Below are 20,257 nucleotides of genomic sequence, written 5' to 3'. Positions count from 1 at the left end.
CCGTCGGAAGCCAAATTAATAGCCCTGCGTTTCTTAGGACGACTCGTCATGTTGCCCTGTTCATAGGTTGGAGATGGAGTCACAACGTCCTGTGCTAAAGAGCCAGCGAACTCGTGTAAATACGTGTTTAGCGGATTCATCTTGAACCAAGGCTACTATCTGAAGAAATGACGTGATCCACTGACTACACGTGTTTCAAATTCTAATGTTCGCTCGCTGATTGGACAATGCATTATATTTTTAGATGTTGAGAATGAATCATCTTTTTTATTTTCCCACAGATACAACATTCCTTGAGACATTAATCTCGGTGATGATGTAGGTAGACATTCACTACTGGTAAGGGGCTGGTAATCTAATTTGTATTTCCCACACATTCCTCGGAAGCACTTGCTCTTGTGTTGAACGATGAATGCGTACAACTGGTGTCCTGATACAATTGTATCAAGCCAAAACAGACATCAAAGACACCGTAAAATATCACAGCTGACTATGATGTTGAAATATGAATGTCAAGAGTTGGTTAAACTTCCGTGTTATACGAAGACATTTACGCTCTACGCCACCTAACTTCCAGCACGATGTCCAAGCGGCCTCTAGAATTGGATCAAGCGGATTCCACTTTTAAAAGTTAATCGATTCATTTTTATTTTTGTTTTCACGTTTTCAAACACTAGCCAATGTTTTGTTTTGAAAAACTATCAGTTTAAATCACTGGGAAAAATTTGGCACATAGACAGTGAGAAATGTCAAAACACATCTCAAATATGTAAGTCTAAGTAGTTAGAATGCATAACAATGGAGATTTGTTTACAGAAAAGGAATACTACAATGTTTTCAATTGATGTCATATCTGTCATTCACAAAAAAATCATTTTTTGAATCGAGTCATTGCTTGAACTCAATTACCGAGCATACCCCTCATGTAAATACCCCTCATGTAAATACCCCTCATGTAAGTTATGTTATTTATTTATTTATTTATTTATTTATTTATTTATTTATTTATTTATTTATTTATTTATTTATTTATTTATTTATTTATTTATTTATTTATTTTTTGAATTTTATTACAGTGATACTGACACGGATGATAGTGACGAGAATATCACCAACAAGATTAATTTCAATCTTGTCAGTAAGAGAAAACGTTTTGTCAAAAAGTTTAAGGTGAGTGGAACGGATTGGGTTGTAAAAGTTTCGCATCCAAATGCTAATACGTTCGATGAAGTTCATAACGTATTACACGCTACCTTTCATCAACTGACCTCTGACCTTGACAAACGTGACCAAATTCGCATTTCCATAAACGTACCCAACTTGAACAACGAAATTTGGCTACCATTTATACCAGTTGAGGACATGAATGTCGACAAGGTGATGTCCAAAGTGGAGAGGATTCTACAATCTTACCAAGATATATCCCTCGAGGAAAACATCACCATCAGGACGGTATCTGTTGAAATGCCCCTTGGTGCCGGCAAAACACGTGGGAGGAAGCGACAGTTTGATACGAAGATCGCAGACAGGTTGAAAAATTCCAAATCTGTCATTGAAATCGTTTCCGATGACCAGATGTGTTGCGCTAGAGCGATCGTGGTCGCCATGGCACACGCAACAAAAGACGAAAATCCACCATCGATGTGGAGTACCATGAAGAGGAAAAAAACGGCGAACTACTCTATGCAATCCGTTCAAGCTAGAGAACTTTTACGGAAAGCCAGAGTCGAACAGGGACCATGTGGTATCGAAGAGATTAAAAAATTCCAGAGCGTGTTACCCAATTTCAGAATACACATATTGTCGCACGATCATTTTGACTCCATCATCTTTGTGGGCGATGCCGCAGAAGGTTCAAAAGACATATATTTGTTTCTAAAAGATAAACACTACAACGTCATCACAAAAATGACAGGTTTTCTAGGAAAGAAGTACTATTGCACTAGGTGTGACAAGTCTTATTCTCACCGTTATGATCACATGTGTCCGACGGGGTGTTTGAGTTGTGGAAATCAAAGGGACTGTGTGGTTACACGATGGCAAAAATGCGGAAATTGTCACAGATTTTTCAAGAACGAAGAATGTTTCGAACGGCATCAAAAGTCGGTTAATGGGGTAAAAACTCTCTGCCAGTCAGTTCAACGTTGCGAAAAATGTCACAAACTGCTCAAATATCGTGATGGGTCTCACAAATGTAACGAAGTTTACTGCAAAACCTGCAAGTCTTTTCAGACGTACGACCACTTGTGTTACATTCAACCACTCACCGATAGAAAAAAGAACCAAGAATCTGACGAATCGATGGAAGAATTTGAGGAGGAGGATGACTCAGACAGCCATGGTAACTACGTCTTTTACGATTTTGAATGCACGACCGACGAACATTGCACTCATATTCCAGATCTGTGCGTAGCGAGAATTCCACCGAATACGGAGAAAGTGTTCAATGGTCCACGTACCTTGGAAGATTTCTGTGAGTGGGCGTTAGAAAAAGAGCATAATGGAATGATTTTCATCGCACATAATTCAAAGGGATATGATGGAATTATGATTCTGAAATACTGTCACGATCACAATATACTACCCGAAGTCATCATGAATGGTTCAAAAGTCATGCAACTATACATCCGTCGTGCAGATATCAAATTCATTGATAGCTTGAATTTCCTGCCCATGGCTCTATCTAAACTTCCTAAGACCTTCGGCATAGACGAGTTACACAAGGGCTTTTTTCCCCACCTGTTTCCGAGAACCGCTGGAGACAGTTACAGAGGACCGATACCCGAGGATCGTTATTTTGACCCAGATGGTATGAAGGAGGAGGTTAGAAAGAAATTCTACACATGGTACAATGGAGAAGTAGAAAAGAACTCTGTTTATGATTTACGTAAAGAACTGCTCAAGTACTGTCGGAGTGACATACGCATACTCGAAGAGTGTTGTTTGGCATTTAGATCGATGATGATGGATCTCACCGAAGTTGACCCTTTCAGCTGTTACATCACGATCGCCTCCGTGTGCAACGTCATATTTCGAAAGAATTTCCTGACTCCTGATACAATCAATGTTGTGCCTGAGAAAGGTTATCTCAGCACCCAGAATCAATCCGCAGATGCTATAAGGTGGATGGAATACGAGGCACACGTCAATAATACGCGTATTCAACATGTTCGTAATTCCAGAAGAGAGATGAAAATCGGACCTTATCACATAGACGGATATGATGCTTCTACCGAAACCTTGTATGAGTACTACGGTTGTTACTTCCACGGGTGCCCAAAGTGTTTTCCCAGAAGAAATGAAACAAATCGCAAGAATGAACTCAGTATGACATCCCTCTATGAAAGGCTACTGGCGAGGGAAGAGTGGTTGAAATCGAAAGGATACTCGCTAGTCACCATGTGGGAATGTGATTTCAAAAACCTGATGAAGAACAATCACAAAGTCGAGAGGTTTGTCGGAAACTTAGATATCTCAAATCCTATCAGAGGCAGAGAGGCTTTTCTCGGCGGTCGTACTAATGCTCTGCGTCTGTATTACGAGATCAAGGAAGGCGAAAAGATAGAATATATTGACTTTTGCAGCCTCTACCCATACATCAATAAGACCTGGCGATATCCAGTTGGCCACCCAACAGTCGTAACTAAAGACTTTATCGTCAAACCCACGGACTATTTCGGTATTATCAAGTGCGATGTTTTACCTCCGAGGAAATTGTATATACCAGTTCTACCTTTCAGGGTGAACAACAAACTGATGTTCCCACTCTGTTCCAAATGCGCGGAAACCATGAATCAAGACAAATGTCACCACAGTGTCAATGAACGTCAATTGACGGGTGTTTGGTGCACTCCGGAATTGAAAAAGGCTGAAGAAGTAGGGTTTCATATCACCAAGGTATATGAAGTTTGGCATTACGATGAGTCGGCAACCTACAACCCCGAGACTGGAGAAGGAGGGTTGTTCACAGAGTACATCAACATGTTTCTGAAAATTAAACAAGAGTCTTCTGGTTATCCCGAGTGGTGTCACACCGTTGAAGACCGAACCATGTACATCCAAAGATACCACGAAAGAGAAGGTATCGTCTTGGATAGAAGCAAGATAACCCCAAATCCAGGCCTCAGAGCTCTTGCCAAGCTAAACCTCAACTCATTCTGGGGAAAGCTGGGACAGAGATCAAACTTTGGACAGAGCACATATGTAGAAACGTCCACCAAACTGTTGGAAATGTTGATGGATAGTACAAAGAATGTCACAGATCTTTCTTTTGTCTCTGACGAAATGGTTCTTGTCCAGCACTGCGATAAAGAAGACTACATTACCGAAGCACCCAATACGAACGTTGTACTGGCTGCCATGACGACAGGCTATGCCCGACTTAAACTCTACAGTGTTCTGGAGAAATTAGGTAGTAGAGTCTTGTACTTTGTCACAGATTCTATCATTTACATCCAGCGAGCTGGAGAATGGGATCCACCAACAGGTGATTATATCGGAGATTTGACGAGAGAAATAACTCCAGTGGATAATTACATCACACATTTCGTATCGAGAGGACCGAAGAATTACGCATACCGACTACACAAACCGGACAAAAGTGGGAACCAAACAGTGTGTAAAGTGAGAGGGTTCACCCTTAATTACAGAAATCAACTGGAAATTAATTTTGACTCCATGAATCGACTCGTTCGGAGAACAAGCGGCCCTCTACATGTCAAAGACCCCCGAAAAATAACGCGCAAGGGAGATAGAATATTCAATAGAGAAGAAGTTAAAACATACAGTTTAGTGTATGACAAACGGGTGATACAAGACGATTACTGTACCCTCCCATACGGTTTCTAAAAACAAAACAAAAAATATATAAATAAAAGTGAGATCATCGTTTACCTCCATTTATCCATTTGAACCTTGAACAATCACATTGACATGGATTCTACCAAATCGGACATGGTTCTATCACTCATCTATTCTGGCTTATGCACACTACCTTATTTTGTTTTGAACTGGATGTTGAAAAAGTACATTGAAGAACGTAAAAAGAGACGCGATAACGAGCGAGGTCCTATTATATCGTCATGGATGCAAGATTGAAACACCCATTTACCTCTCTTGTGTGCGGTCCCACACAGTCTGGGAAGACGTTTTTAGTCAAACAGATATTAGAACAATGTGACAGCGTCATATCTCCACCACCAGACGTTATCTATTGGTGCTACGGCGAGTTTCAGCCAGCCTATTTGGAAATGATGAAGACAGTGCCTCGAATTCGTTTTATCGAAGGGATACCTCCAGATATTGGTAGAATAATTGAGCCGTCTAAAAGAAACTTGTTGGTGATAGATGATCTGATGACAGAAACGGGTAACGATAAACAAATCGCCCAGTTCTTCACGAAGGGATCTCACCATCGAAATTTATCCGTGATACTGATTTTGCAAAATCTCTTTCATCAGGGCAAGCAATCGAGAACCATCAGTCTCAACACGCACTACATTTTTCTGTTTAAAAATCCAAGGGACGCATCACAAGTCAACGTTCTGGCTAGGCAAATGTACCCCGGAAACATTAAGTTTCTTCAGGAGGCATTCACCGATGCCACCCAAGAACCTCACGGTTACCTCCTCGTGGATCTGATGCCTGACACCCCTGAGGAAATACGCATTCGAACGAACATACTTTCATCTCAAGTACCGATAGTGTACGTGAAAAAGGTATAAAAAAAAGACAGTCTTCCACCATCAGTCATTTCATCATGTCAACCCGCATGCGAAAGAACGCTGATTTTCTCTCTGTATTGCACAAGGCCAACTCGAAACAACAAAAGGGGATAATTGATGGAGCCTCTAGTGACTTGATACAGTGTCTGTGCGAATGCTCGCTCAATGTGTTGAAATGGAACGTCCAGCTATCACCTAGTCAGAAAAGAAAATTGGCGTTGTACGTGAAACATCTCCGAGCACTGTCCAATAAGAAAACTTCAGTCAAGAAAAAGAAAAAAATTCTGGTTCACAAAGGGGGTTTCCTAACCGCCTTAATCGCTCCCTTAATTTCGAGCATACTCCCACCTTTACTCGGTCTTAAATAGATGGAATCCGTGAAGAAGATGGCTTTAGTCCCTGCTGAACTATTATCTACTATCCAAAGCCAGAATGCTCAAATGACGAGACCTGTGGTGAAATCATTGACTTCGCTGGATAGAGACATGAATGACATAACGCAAATGGAAGAGTTGCCTGAAGATGAAAAAGTCAAACTGTACCAACAAGTTCTGTGCAAGTACTTGTTGTTGCGGGAGAAGAAAAACGAACCGATTCCAATCTCCGTTACGCAGCAATTACCCAGCGCTGTCCCTGTAGCCAATCGGGAATATCAACCCGACAAAGACGGTGTACCGGATAAAATTACATCTGAAGTCTTACAGAGTGTTCCCAAGAGCATGCAGAGAAAAGCGAAGCTTCTACTTCAGAAAGTTAAACAGAACCAACTGGTCGACTGGGGTGAAAACGGTGAATTAATCATTGACGGACAATCTGTGCCAGGCACACACGCCATCGATTTAGTCAATGATTTCTTACGTAAAAGGAAGAATTTCACCCCCACAGGTTGGAGAAAATTTGCCGAAGTTATGAAAATGTCAAATGTTCCTCAAGACCTTGTTGGCAATACGGATCGGTGGTCTTACATGCATAGCAACACACTCAAGGGGAGAGTTCCGCAGAGACATAGACCCCATGTGGTTTCCACTCCCATTCATCCTCGACATACTTGGGTGACGTATTAAATAGAACCCGTCGTATCCCCTCGATCTCACTTTGGTACAGTCAGTCGTGATGGATCCACGTTGTCCTGCTTTGCTTTCGTTTATCGAACGTATCCACTGCCTCTTCGCGTGTGAAATAACCACACCCGTAAATAATGACGAAGAAGACAGGTACCATCCTAGACGAACTGTTTTACGATGTCCAAAGTCCTGGAAGTTACGGGGGTTTGAATTCCCTTTTCGTTGCCGTAAAAAAAACAAAGAGAGGAAAAAAGATAACCAAGTCGGACGTGAAGAAGTGGTTGAGTAAACAGGATACATACACTCTGCACAAACCCTCTAGACGGTCCTTTAAAAGAAGGAGGGTAGTGGTTTTCCAAGTTGACAAGCAGTGGGAGGCCGATCTATGCGATCTCTCCTCGATATCCAGATACAACAGAGGATACAAGTTCTTATTGACGTGTATCGACGTTTTTTCGAAATATGCTTTCGTCGTACCTCTGAAAGACAAGAGAGGGGGGAGTTTGGTCGAGGCATTTCGGAAAATACTTAAGAAGGGGCGTCGCCCCGACGTTTTGCACACGGACAGAGGAACTGAATTCACCAACAGACTTTTTCAAAACTACCTCAAGAGCGAAGACATTAAGTTCTTCACTACAGGCAATGAGACTAAAGCCAGCGTTGTGGAGAGATATAACAGAACCATCAAGGGAAAAATTTTCAGATATTTCACGAAGAACAACACGTTGACTTATCTGCCTGTATTAGACGACATGGTACGTTCTTACAACAATACCCATCACAGAAGTATAAATACCAAACCCTCACTTGTTACCTACGCAAACCAGAAAAAGGTCAGAGACATATTGTATGGTGATTTAAGCAAAGAGAAAAAGGGTGGGAAGAAGATTTATAAACTCGGTGACAGAGTCAGAATCAATAAACCCAAACACGTTTTCAAGAAAGGATACCTGCCCAATTGGACCGAAGAGGTATTCACGATTGTTGGACGCCTCAATACGCAACCACCTGTTTACAAAATTTCAGATTACAACGGTGAAATGTTGGAAGGTACTTTCTACGAAGAAGAACTTCAGAAAATAGTAAAGGACGATGATGCATTGTACATTGTGGAGAAAGTACTGCGCAAGAGAAAACGTAAAGGCCGTGTGGAATATTTCGTTAAGTGGCGTGGGTATGACGATTCGTTTAATTCTTGGATCAGAGACTTGGAACGTTTATAAATACCTTTCACACGATGACCTGATTCATTTCAAAGATCATCATGTCGGGGCAGGATTTCTTTTTGACGCTCCCTAGTAATGCCTCGCTTGATGTGTTCCCGAACAACACGTTGACAAAATACACTGTCAAACTACCGAGAACGGTTTCGTTAGATGGCAATTGGGAAGTAGCGTTGGCCGACATCCACTACCCAAATTCATGGTACAATGTTGTACATGGTGAAAATAGGATCTTTTACGATGCCTCACCCAGTCTGAGAGATCACGGAGAAGTGAAATTGAATCCGGGCTACTACAACTCGATCGAAATGATTTTAGACGCGAGTCGAGAAAAAGGTCTGCCAGATGAAATACTGATGACATATAATTCGAGGTCTAGGAGAGTGACCATTGCGGTCGAAGAAGGAGCTCGTGTAATCTTGATGGGCGGATTGGCCGAACTGTTAGGATTTCCCACAAATACAACAATTACAAACGAAAGACGCACTAGTCCCTACCTTGCTGATGTTAGAAGTTTGTATTCCCTCTACGTGTATTGCAATATAGTCAAAAACCAAATGGTCGGTGATGTTTCCGTACCTCTCTTGAGAATAGTCAACATTGAAGGAACCCACGGAGATAGCGTCAATCACACTTACAACAAACCTTACTTCCTGCCGATTCGAACGTCAACATTTGAGACTGTGGAGATTGATATAAGGTCTGATACAGGGGAGAACGTGCCATTTCAACGTGGGCGTGTGATCGTGACGCTGAGTTTTCGCAAAGCTCGTCCTTCGCTAGTGTGAAGAAAAAGAAAATGAACAGACATCGACCTTACACTCCCCCACGTGGGGGTTTATAGAAATTACTACATGAATCAGATTGGACGGGGATCTGTATTTTCTGGCGCGAGACTGCAACGCGGATATGGAATCGGAAGTATGTTTTCTGGATTGGCGAGATCGGCTGCACCTCTGTTAACACAAGGTCTGAAAGCAGTGGCAAAACCAGTGCTCGATGCCAGTTTGGGTATTCTAGGTGACGTTGTACAAGGGAAAAACTTTAAAAAAGCGGCTTCGAGTAGAGCAAAGACTGCGGGTCGTCAAATTACTTCTTCAGTATTGAGCAATTTATTTGGAAGACCCTCTCAAACAGGGCGAGGACGCAGCATCAAAAGGAAGAAGACAACAGCGAGACGTGTCATTTCTTCCAAGGCTAAGAAGAGGAGAAGATCTCAGGATATATTCGACTGAACATCATGGCTTTTGTACACGAACACTCCTGCGAATGTGCAAAGACGGAACTCGATCTCTTTACTATTCCTCCGACACAGACAAGTATTGAAAAAGGAAGTTATGAAGAGGTAAACCCACTCACGAATATAGCCGATGGTTCGATCGAATTCGTAATACCTTCGGCCGGAAGTGACTACATCGATATTGGTTCTACGCTTTTGCACATCAAGGCTAAAATCACGAATGCCAACGGAAGTAATTTGGCTGCGGACGCCACTGTAGGGCCTGCAAACTTGTGGTTGCATTCCCTCTTCAATCAAATCGATGTGTACCTGAATGGAAAGCAGATTTCGGACGCATCTCCTACTTATTCTTACAGAGCCATGATCGAAACGCTATTGAATTATGGAGGGGACGCCAAATCAACGCAGATTGGTGCTGCAATATTTGAGAAGGACACTGCTGGAAAAATGAATGTCGCAAACCCGAGAGCCGATGATGATGATGCTAACATGGGACTCAAACGTCGATACGCATATACATCGCTCAGTAAGACGGTCGACATGATCGGACGAATACACGGAGACATATTTTTTCAACCAAAGTATTTACTCAATGGGGTGGAAGTTAGACTGAAATTACATCGAAGAAAAAATCAGTTCTGCTTAATCAGTTCAACCGAAAATCCAGCATTCAAAGTAGTCATCACCGATGCTACCCTCCTAGTGAGAAAAGTCAAGTTGAGCCCCAGCCTACAACTGGGACACATCGAAGCGTTGAAACAGGGTACTGCAAAATACCCCATCGATCGATGCGTTATGAAAATCGCTTCCATCCCGGCTGGTACAATGTCATTAAACAAAGATTTGATCTTCCTCGGTCAGCTGCCCAAAAGGACCATCCTGTGTCTGGTTTCTAATACGTCTTTCAACGGATCCTACGAAACCAATCCATTCAACTACCAGAATTACGGTATCACATCACTGGTCCTCAATGTTAGAGGTGAGCAAGTTCCGGCAAAGCCGTTGAAGACGGACTTCACGGCAGGTGGTGGTAGAAGTTGCATCATGGCTTATTACAGTCTATTTACCGGTACAAATAAAATGGGACAAGACCAAGGCAACGGCATCACTCGAGACGAATATCCCGAAGGGTACACAATCTTCGCATTTGACCTCACTCCCGACGAATCTGCCAGTGATTATCACCTCAATTTGATACAAGAAGGAAAGATTGGTCTTGAGATTCAGTTCAGACAAGCATTGACTGAGACTGTGTCTGTTTTGATTTATGCTGAATACGACAACGTTATCGAGATTGACAGAGACAGAAACGTATTGACCGATTTCTAGCTGCGATGGACACGAATCAACTGAATCGTATTCTGTCGACTAATCCATACACCATACACTAGATCAACTGCCTAAGGCAAAAGTGTTGGAGTATCCTGCAGCGTTCGTATCAAACACCGATGACAGTAGCGGAGGTGGGACACATTGGGTGGCTTTTTATCTAAAGATTCCCTACCGCGGAGAATATTTTGACTCGTACGGTTGTCAACCTTATTACGTGGAATTTAAGAGATTTCTCGATAAAAACGTTTGTACATGGATCTACAATCATCAAATACTACAAGCTCCGTTCTCTACAGTGTGTGGTCAATACGTCCTGTATTACTTGCTGCGCAGATGTCAAGGGGAACATATGAAGTCCGTAGCCGACTCTTTTACGCATGATAGACATTTGAATGACATTTATGTGAACAGATATATCGAAAACGTAACCGGACTCAACCTCCCTATTTATGACAAATATTTTTTCCCACGCAGTTTTACTAGATGACTTATACTTTTGAAATTCCACATGTATATATAACTTGTACCCTCTTTATGTAACTATCGATTTCATATTATTTCTCTTTTTTTTCTTTTCATCACAGATGAGCGATTCTGATTCTGATTAGAAAAAAGTGTGTATTGACTCTTCGATGTTACTCGTTTTTTCTCGTTTTTTTATTATAATCGAATACTTAACCGCATTTGAAAATGTATGTATTTCAATGTATGTATGTATCTATGTATTTTCAACCTTTTTTTAAAAGGTCGTTTTTTAATTCATATTATTACTCCTAAGAATATCATTCTTATATTACTCCTAATAATTTCATTCTTATATTACTCAGTGTGAATACTTAACAGCGTTTGAGAATGTATACCATTTCAATTTATGATTAATTACTTCAAAAAAACAACAAAACACAAAAAACAAAAAATCAAAAAATATATTTCATGTAACTGATCTTACTAGTTTTTTGTCAAAATGTATACCCTATGTATTTCAACCATTTTAAAATGTCATGTTTTTTAATATTAATATTCTTCTTTTATGTAATAAACTCTGTTAGTTTTCAAAATGACGTGTATTTGTGTGTGTGTGTGTGTGTGTGTGTGTGTGTGCGCGCCCTCTACAGCTCGTTCAGAAAATCCATTCGTGACGTCATTTGGTTGTGAGCGCCCTCTACAGTTCGTTTAATCATTAATTATGCTAATTTATTCACACAATCCCATTATGACGTCATTAATTATGTTAATTTGTACACACGACGTCATTGTGACGTCATCATGTGGCATGAACAGCGCCCTCATGGTCGTACCTATAGTGTCGCCGGGATGACGTCATAACGGTGACGTCATATTGGGGTGGGATGACGTCACCATATGATGACGTCATATTTGGAATGGGATGACGTCATCCCATCCCAATATGACGTCACCGTTATGACGTCATCATCCCAATATGATGTCACGTCACCGTTCCATCCAAATATGAACAGCGCCCTCATAATTTATTCACATATTCCCATTGTGACGTCATCCCGGCGACACTATAGCTCATAATTTATTCACATATTGCCATTGTGACGTCATCATGGCGACACTATAGGTACGACCATGAGGGCGCTATTCATGGGATATGATGACGTCATCTCATCCAAATATGACGTCAAATCATGGGATGACGTCATCCTATCCCAATATGGCGTCATCGTTATGACGTCACCCCATGAACAGCGCCCTCATGGTCGTACCTATAGTGTCGCCTAAACTACTCACAACACAAAACGCGTCTAACGCAAAAAATTGTGTTAGGTGACAACCAACGGCTCATATACACTGACTCTAAAATCAAATTATACTGACTACACCTAGCGGTACTTGTACTATGAGCTGAATTATCACAGCTTTCATTTTGCAGAATACTATCTTCAGCGATTTGATATGCTAAACTACAGTTTGTAATGCAGTTGAATTCAAATGGCCGAATACACTCTTAAATTCGTGATTATTTAAAGGAACCCATATAGTAATGCGCTCAGGTTAAACCCTACATCTGATCACCCTTTTGCCAAAATTGGAGACTTAATAAATTCGAAAATTCGTCACTAGAAAACTACAAACAAACGTGCATCACAGGTACCAGTACAGATGTACAAACATCTTATATTCCCAAACAGAGTAGTTAACATCTACTTCAGATAAGGTGATTGTACACGGACCTACGTTTCCTAGATTATTTTCATGGTGAAAGTGGAGAACCACATACGCCACATATTTCTCGATTAACGATGATACTATTTTTAAAACGGCTATTTATGAATCGAACTTATAATCAAATGTCATATTTTAATAAGACAACACTAGACACAGTATAAAGAGAAACTTTACGTCTTCCAGCTGATGTATTGTACATATTTCCAGAATGTCCACTTCTTAAACCAAGGTCTGTATTTAAATTATCCAAGGACATTGCAGGTATAAAGAAAGTTATTTTTGGGTGGTATGTCTATGGTCCATCATTTAAGAAAGATAGCAAGTCAGTTAATTAAGCATCTAAAAGGGATACTAATCAGTTGTACGTATCTCAAAAATGTCTTGGCAGATTAGATTCAAGTTTCACATACGCATTACACATCATATCATACACATGCACATGTATTTGTTTCATGATCCAATTCAAGATGTCCGAATTGAGGCAATTTTATTGATCAAAATTCATCAAAATTAAATATTTCTGTCATATCGAAACCGAATCTCAGTGAATCATGGAATTATTTCATTCAAACTCGGTATGATCATTGAACATACTCAATCTGCCCTTGATACATGTCATTTTTGTTATATCAAATTCAAAATGATCGACAGTTTTAACGCACGCTATGCCAGGGCCATATAATTCATTTATTTTATTTTTATTTCAGGCAAATGTGTCCTTATACAAAATAAATCAATACTGAAATGAATAAACAATTGTAAACAAAAAAACTATGGTTCATTTGCTATTACGTAATTGCACACGAAGTCTTAGTATAACATTTGATTCTACTGGTGTAAAAAGGCTTACCTTCATCATATGTCACTCCATAAACTAGTCAATATACTGTAGTTGGACAGACAAGTATGCTCTTTAAATTGATATACAATATTTCTGTAAATTTCGAAAAATTATTTAACACTGTTAGCAAAAAGCATTAGGAGTCGTTTTGTTAAAAAAACATACAACTAGATTAAATATTGTGACAAGTCCGAGAGTACGTATTTGCATTCTGAAGAAATAAAGTTTCCAAGGTCTCTAGGAAAAACCTAGGAAAAACTATAGGCATCACCATACATCTCGCAGTTAGTAGGAACAAGAACTTTAGACTCGTCAAGTAAACGTCCCATAAAGCATAGCCAGAAAAGCTAAACATGGCCACCTCCATGTGTGTTGTGTGTTTGATCGAAATTGTCTCGTAAATCTACGAACTGGCATTCATTGTTATTTGGGTACCGCAAGCAACTAGTCTTCGTCCTACAACTGACCGCTGTTTCCTGATATCAGTTAGCACGATTAATTAAAGTATTTGAGAATGTTCAAAAACACGAAGCTACGCTATCTAACTTATAGCAACTGAATCGACGTACATATATGTATTACAAACATGCGCCTGTTGTTAACACTTGCATTGTGTTCGGGGCACTTGACTCGCTTAGCTGACAACACTTACACGTAAATATACCAGGTTCGACCCAAAGGAATACACAGTTCATTACAGATAGTCCAGCTTTATTCATCAAAACGTTCACCTGAGGTAACGCCTCGCTGTCCACATTTCCCCCTCTTCTCTCTTACAAATCTTACAAACTCTATCATGAACTCTATGGCGTGGCTGAGTAAACATGCGACCAGCCAATCGCTGCAGTCGTTGGTACGATCACGTGATTACCAGGGATGTGTCTCACGGTTAAACTTTTCGAGGTAGCCACTGCTAAATACAATTAGTAAACAAACTATTTATAACATTCCTGTAATATGTGTTTATAATGTGTACCATAAATATGCAAGTTGTTGATTCACTAAACTGCAATCTCGTTTGAACCAAACGTACGTACGTGATGTCATTGACAAAACGCCTCTCAACCCCGAACTCTGCTGACATGTGAATGCAGTGGGTCTTCGCCGTAAAAAAAATAACACCCGAGCCGTTAGGTCGCATGCCATAACTGAACTTTTGCGTGTGTGTGTTTCTGTACTAATACTACTACGTTGTATACGAACGCTAATTTCAAGGTGAAGTGCCAACCAGACACTGATTCGACTATGCTTGTTATATCCCACAACTCTACTGTAATAAGTTCTTGCATTTATGTGTTATCAACGATATTGAATAATTATCGTATTAGTATAAGTTCATAGTTACCATGTGTGTTACCATGGATGTAGGCCTGGTTGGTTAATAAGGTTTAGCATTTATTGTGGTTGATAACAATAATATCAAACTGTTAAATGTTGTCCATTTGAATCCTCTAATCCCGTTTTATGTAAATTGCATACGATTTTGCTTTAATTCCAATTTCGACACATTGCCATTTGTTTGTACTCTCACAAGACGGGCATGTGATCAACCTTTACGTGCATTTCACGGGGTTCAATATTACTATTCTTTAGCGTTGACTATACCTCATTGTTAATGCGGCTCTATAGTCATGGATGGGTTAATATTGTCATTCCCTGCCGGTGTATACTTGGGCATTGCATGTTAAGATTCGTTTTTGTATAAACGATAATACATTTGTTGAAGAAACAAATATCACTCTGTATGTTAGTGTTGTGAGACCGATTGGAATGGTCCTTTCCATTGTAAGAGTAATTTATTCCCATCTATAAACCAATATTGTAAATTACATTACATAAGATATCCGGACGTTGTGACAGCATGTACACCTATATGTTTGTGTTTATTAAGAATTCATTTCACACTAGTTAGTGCAGACAGAATTAGGAAAGGTTGAACATATATTGTCACGTGTTGCTAACGTGTTCAGCTAACCACGATCTTCGGAAATATACTCAATGCTCAAAAGTAAGTAAAAATGGAAGTAATGAGATTGCATTTGAAATGAACACAATACATAACCAATAGAAGATGAACAAGTGCAACAAAGCATTTTTGTTACTGTTACTTCGCGTACTTGTTATTCTTGCAAATATCTGATTGCTTATTGGAGATTACTGTCGGACGTCACGATTGTCTTTGCTTCATCACTGAAGTATGAATAAATTTAGTGACAACACATAACTATATAATGTATATATACAATATGTACACATAACTAAAATAATGTGGATGATGAAATGAGACTGTTGCCATTATTTTGTTGACTCCAATTTCAACGTTTGTTTTTACAGAAAACGATTAATATATTGTGAGTCGGAACATCACTTTCATCGTCAAAATCGATAATGATTTAATGAATTACTACAAAGTCGTCAGAGTTAGCGACCCCAGGTCCAAAATAATTATACCGGGGGAGAAAAATACTGCACGACGTGGATCAAGTACCTCAAGATTTGCCCACAATACGGATTAAACTATTACCATGTTTATTGTCTAATTCAAGCGCACCTTCATCACCAGTAAACATAAAAAAAGGGCAAAGATGCATAATAAAAACATCTTTTTGAAATAAATTTACAATCTCAAATTGCATGAACAATGTTTATAGACTAATGTGTACTGGTAATATATACCCGTGTTTTACAAGCCGACATTTGATAGAGTACAACTACGAGTATCATTACTCTAACGTAGTTATTCCAAGAATATGTTAAATACTAATTTGCATATCAATAGTTGACTAGTGGAGTTGCTGTAGCGATTTTTAATATTGTCATGACAAATGAAACGTGCAGTAAAATGTAGATGATTGCTAAACATGGTAATGATCTATACATTGCTCTATCCATCACGAAACGATTTGTGTATTTTATTGTAATATAATATTTATAATGTTATTTGTCGCTACCAAAACTATTCCATATTTTACATCAAATATGAGCCCCAAGCAGACCTGTAGTTGGGGGGGGTTGGGTTCAGGGGGTTCAGTTGAACTAAATTTTGGAAGTGAATACAATTATGATCGTAGATTAGAATATAAATCAAACAATATTAATTAATTAATTTATCAGCGTTTAAATCACTTGACTCAGTGCAGTAACTATCCGACTCAGTCATAATTGCATATTAATGAGCATTTTGGGGGCAACGAGCTTTAAATGTCAATCGTGAAGTTACGCCATCTTAGCTCAACAGCAGCCAAATAAAAAAGGTTGTTATATATGCAAGATTTTATTCGGTAATTCCGCGATGGTGAAGATCGTGTTCAAGCAGCTAATGTCAAATATTAAAACTGGTAAGCATATTTATACAACATTTAAACAATACTGCGGTAATGGTAGTCACTCTCTGAAGGATGTGGTGGCCCTGAAAGGGGCCGTTTGTCTTGTGCTAGTGTTCGCTAAGTTAGTAAAGTGTGGGGATCGAACGGGACTGCACTTCCCTAGTTTGGTTCATTAGTTTTGTACTCTTCAGGTTAAGGAAAGCATATGCACTATTTCTTTCCAAGTGTGTCAGCCAAATGTAGTAAACTCATTGTATTAGTTCGTGTAGCCTGTGTTATTGGACAATAGTGTACAGCTGCTGGATTATTAAAAAAAAATGCCGAAGATTTATCATCACGAGTTGTACAGATCGAAAAGCCTTTTGCAGTCAACAATTTACCCCAAAGTGTTGCTTCAGCACTGAAATTATGCGGTGAATCACACTTTTCAAACCAGTGGCGGTTTTGGGAAGGGGCGTCGCCCCTACAAAATCAAGGTGAAACTTTTTGTGTCAGTAAAATTTGACCCTCAAAATGCTTTTCAAAGGGTCTAGATTTCAGATCTCGCCCCCTCTAGCAACATGTTGTGCCGCCGCCTCTGCAAACATATTTGTTTTACAACAGAACCAGTGACCAGTGACAAGCTGCAAGTGTGAGCGCAGTTTCTCCGCATTGAGAAGGGTGAATACATATATAGTGCAAGAGATTGACATCTCTACCTTTACTCCACATTCATCGAGAAATCAATATTGATTGTGTTGTGGATACGTTCGCAAAGTTACATCCAAGGGGGATAACTTATGTAATGTATTGTGTGTTATGCCAAAGTCTGCGTTATCAGAATAGTGTTCTACACAAACTATTGTCAGTTTCTTCATTTTTATATAAATGGTATATCATGTAAAAAAATTATGCTACAAGAAAATGAAATAAAAATATATAGACTGTCGACAGTCGATCGTACCTAATATTAATCTGATATTATTAATAAATATTGTGTATAAACGTAATATGCGTTAATAAATTGCGAACGCCGGGACGGGAAGTATGTAGTGACGTTCGGCACGACCGACTGTCCGGGGCTGCAATTCACTGGTAAGATTTCTTACCAGATCCGGGTACTTTCATATGCAAATGAAATAGTCGCGGAGATGTTTATCGTGGCCAATTGTGAAAAAGGTCAGGGGTCGCTTGACGAATGCATTATAAAAGTGCTGGAACAATTAGACTACCATGATATTTCTTGAATACCAATACCAACGAGACACTATTGTGTGGTGGATGACACTTGTCTAAGACGAAACGAAAATAAAATAGTCGCATTTCAACATCCGTGTTATTACATATGTACTGTGGTATTCATACTTTACAAGTTGAGTTTTGTTGGCATTTGGTCCATATCTGTGTGATAAAGCCTCCAAAACACCTTTAAAGTCCCGCGCCGTACAAAACAAAGATAGAAGCAGAAAACGTCAAAACAATAGTCATAAGCTTAATCTTTTTGTTTTCTTCAGAAATTCAGGAAGAAATATGTCATTCCTGTATGTATTAAAAATTATTCTTATCGAAAGCATGTTTCACGGCAATGGCACCCTGAATGCTGAGTCTTGTTCAGAGTGTTGGTGTCATATCATGCGACATATATTTCTTGATATCGATTTAAAAATATACGTACAGAGAAGCCAGCGTCGCTATGAATGTCCATAGGATTTATTGAATGTTTGAGATTAACGTCAGAGCGAGGCCACATCGTTTTATCATGTTATTGGACAAGTGCAAATGTCTGTCCCATGAAATAGTGGACGCCAAAGGCATAGTCTTTGTCAGATTGTTATCAGCTGTAACACTCTAGACAAATAATCCTCCCAAAAATAGAAGTTGAATATTTGAAAAATTAATAACAATTTGAAAGAAATCCCTGTATGTATTACCAGACTGTCACACAAGCTCGACGTATAAAGATAAGAGATAGCCTGCATAGAGGTGAAACGCAATTGATAAGCTGTTAGATTTGTTTGGGACTTTTACCTAATAATAGAATTCTTCATTAATACCGTAAAGATATTGTGACATTTCTTTTTTGGTTAACAAGTTAATACAAATTTTACGTAGTTGAGCATATGTGATACAGTATAGGTGAAACAGTATGTAAGAATATGGCATATATAATTTATAATGTATTTCTTATATTGTAACACTGTTCAATGTTCTTTTGAATTAATGAAGTGATTACTCATTATTTGTACGATTTGTTTTATAGTTTGTCATATCAGGGCTTGGCTGTTGCATATAAAATGTCTCTGTTGTTTGCATATAATGTGCATTCTGTTGTAAAATATTCTTCATCTTCAATTTTGGCACAGTTTTGACAAGTTCTACATTGTAGAGGTATTTTAGGTTTTTGATGTCAACCAGTTACAGTATTCAGTTTGTGGCAAGTCATTCTATATCTTGCAAATGTCCCTATTGCTTTTCTGTCATTGAGTTTTTGGTTTCTTGTTGAATGTTGAATAATTTAAAAGTTCATAGTTTTGTATCAGTTCTGTTCATGTTTTTAATCAATGTATTCCTTACATAATTTTTGAAAGTGTTGTTTTGTTGTTTGTTTATCAACAGGTTTGCTGTATGATTTTCCAGATCATGTAGTTTTGATAACCAGCTGTTTGTTTTTCAACACTGCATTCTCCATTTCTTTGAGCGCATGATATAGCAATTGAATACAACATAACTTTGATAGTCGCCCTGTATTCATTGTTGCAACTATGGTACATTTATTATATGTCTACAAACAAAAATTCAGGTGATAGTTTTCTGTGTTAATTTTCACGCGTCTACTGCACTTTGTGCATAGTCCCCATATTTTACCAGCATATGTTAAAATTGGCAGTTGTTTCAATTAATGTTGTTTTCAAGTTGTTTCAAGTAATTTTGTTTTCAGTTCACATGGTTGTTGTTAGTACCACTGAAAAGATGGAGTTGTGCCCTTTCAGTTTTCCTAGCATATCCATTGTTGTGTGCATTAAATGATTTGTATTAAATCCCACTCCGAAATATGTATAGTGTGTTCCTTTTTCATAATTCCTCATTCCCAACTTTCATATGCATCTGTTATGTGTGATGTCCATACTTGCAAATATAATTGATTTGGTCCTTTTAATGTTGATTTGTAATCCCCATTTATTCAGGTAGTTGTGGGTAGTATCCATCAACTGTTGTAGTCCCATTACACCATCAGACACAAGTACAATATTATCTGCAAATATAATAGACATGGGATTGTCTTCTTGTTCAATAATTTGTTGATAATTATTGGTTGGTCATTTGAAATTCATT

At 39.0% G+C, this 20,257-nt stretch overlaps 2 protein-coding genes across 2 annotated transcripts; both read left to right on the top strand.

Moving 5' to 3' along the window:
• The first annotated feature begins 408 nt into the window (after positions 1-408).
• Positions 409-4,848, top strand: LOC146735435 (uncharacterized). The gene is made up of 2 exons (XM_085506300.1): positions 409-518; positions 1,077-4,848. Exons 1-2 carry the CDS (start codon positions 409-411, stop codon positions 4,846-4,848), a joined length of 3,882 nt encoding a protein of 1,293 aa, XP_085362426.1.
• A 4,402-nt stretch (positions 4,849-9,250) lies between these two features.
• Positions 9,251-10,579, top strand: LOC102801811 (uncharacterized protein F54H12.2-like). Its single transcript, XM_006813411.2, has one exon. It carries the CDS (start codon positions 9,251-9,253, stop codon positions 10,577-10,579), a length of 1,329 nt encoding a protein of 442 aa, XP_006813474.2.
• Positions 10,580-20,257: the final 9,678 nt, after the last annotated feature.

The sequence above is a fragment of the Saccoglossus kowalevskii genome, chromosome 12 (genome assembly GCF_978046115.1).
Source record: "Saccoglossus kowalevskii chromosome 12, keSacKowa6.1, whole genome shotgun sequence".
NCBI classification, from domain to species: Eukaryota; Metazoa; Hemichordata; class Enteropneusta; family Harrimaniidae; genus Saccoglossus; species Saccoglossus kowalevskii.
The sequence above is the reverse complement of the archived record's forward strand: the minus strand, read 5'-3'. Positions and strand labels throughout refer to the sequence as shown.

Coding starts and splice junctions, on each gene's coding strand:
- LOC102801811 (XM_006813411.2), top strand. CDS start 9,251: ATGGCTTTTGTACACGAACACTCCTGCGAATGTGCAAAGACGGAACTC.
- LOC146735435 (XM_085506300.1), top strand. CDS start 409: ATGAATGCGTACAACTGGTGTCCTGATACAATTGTATCAAGCCAAAAC. Junction 519..1,076: donor TTGAAATATGAATGTCAAGA/GTTGGTTAAACT, acceptor ATTTTATTACAG/TGATACTGACACGGATGATA.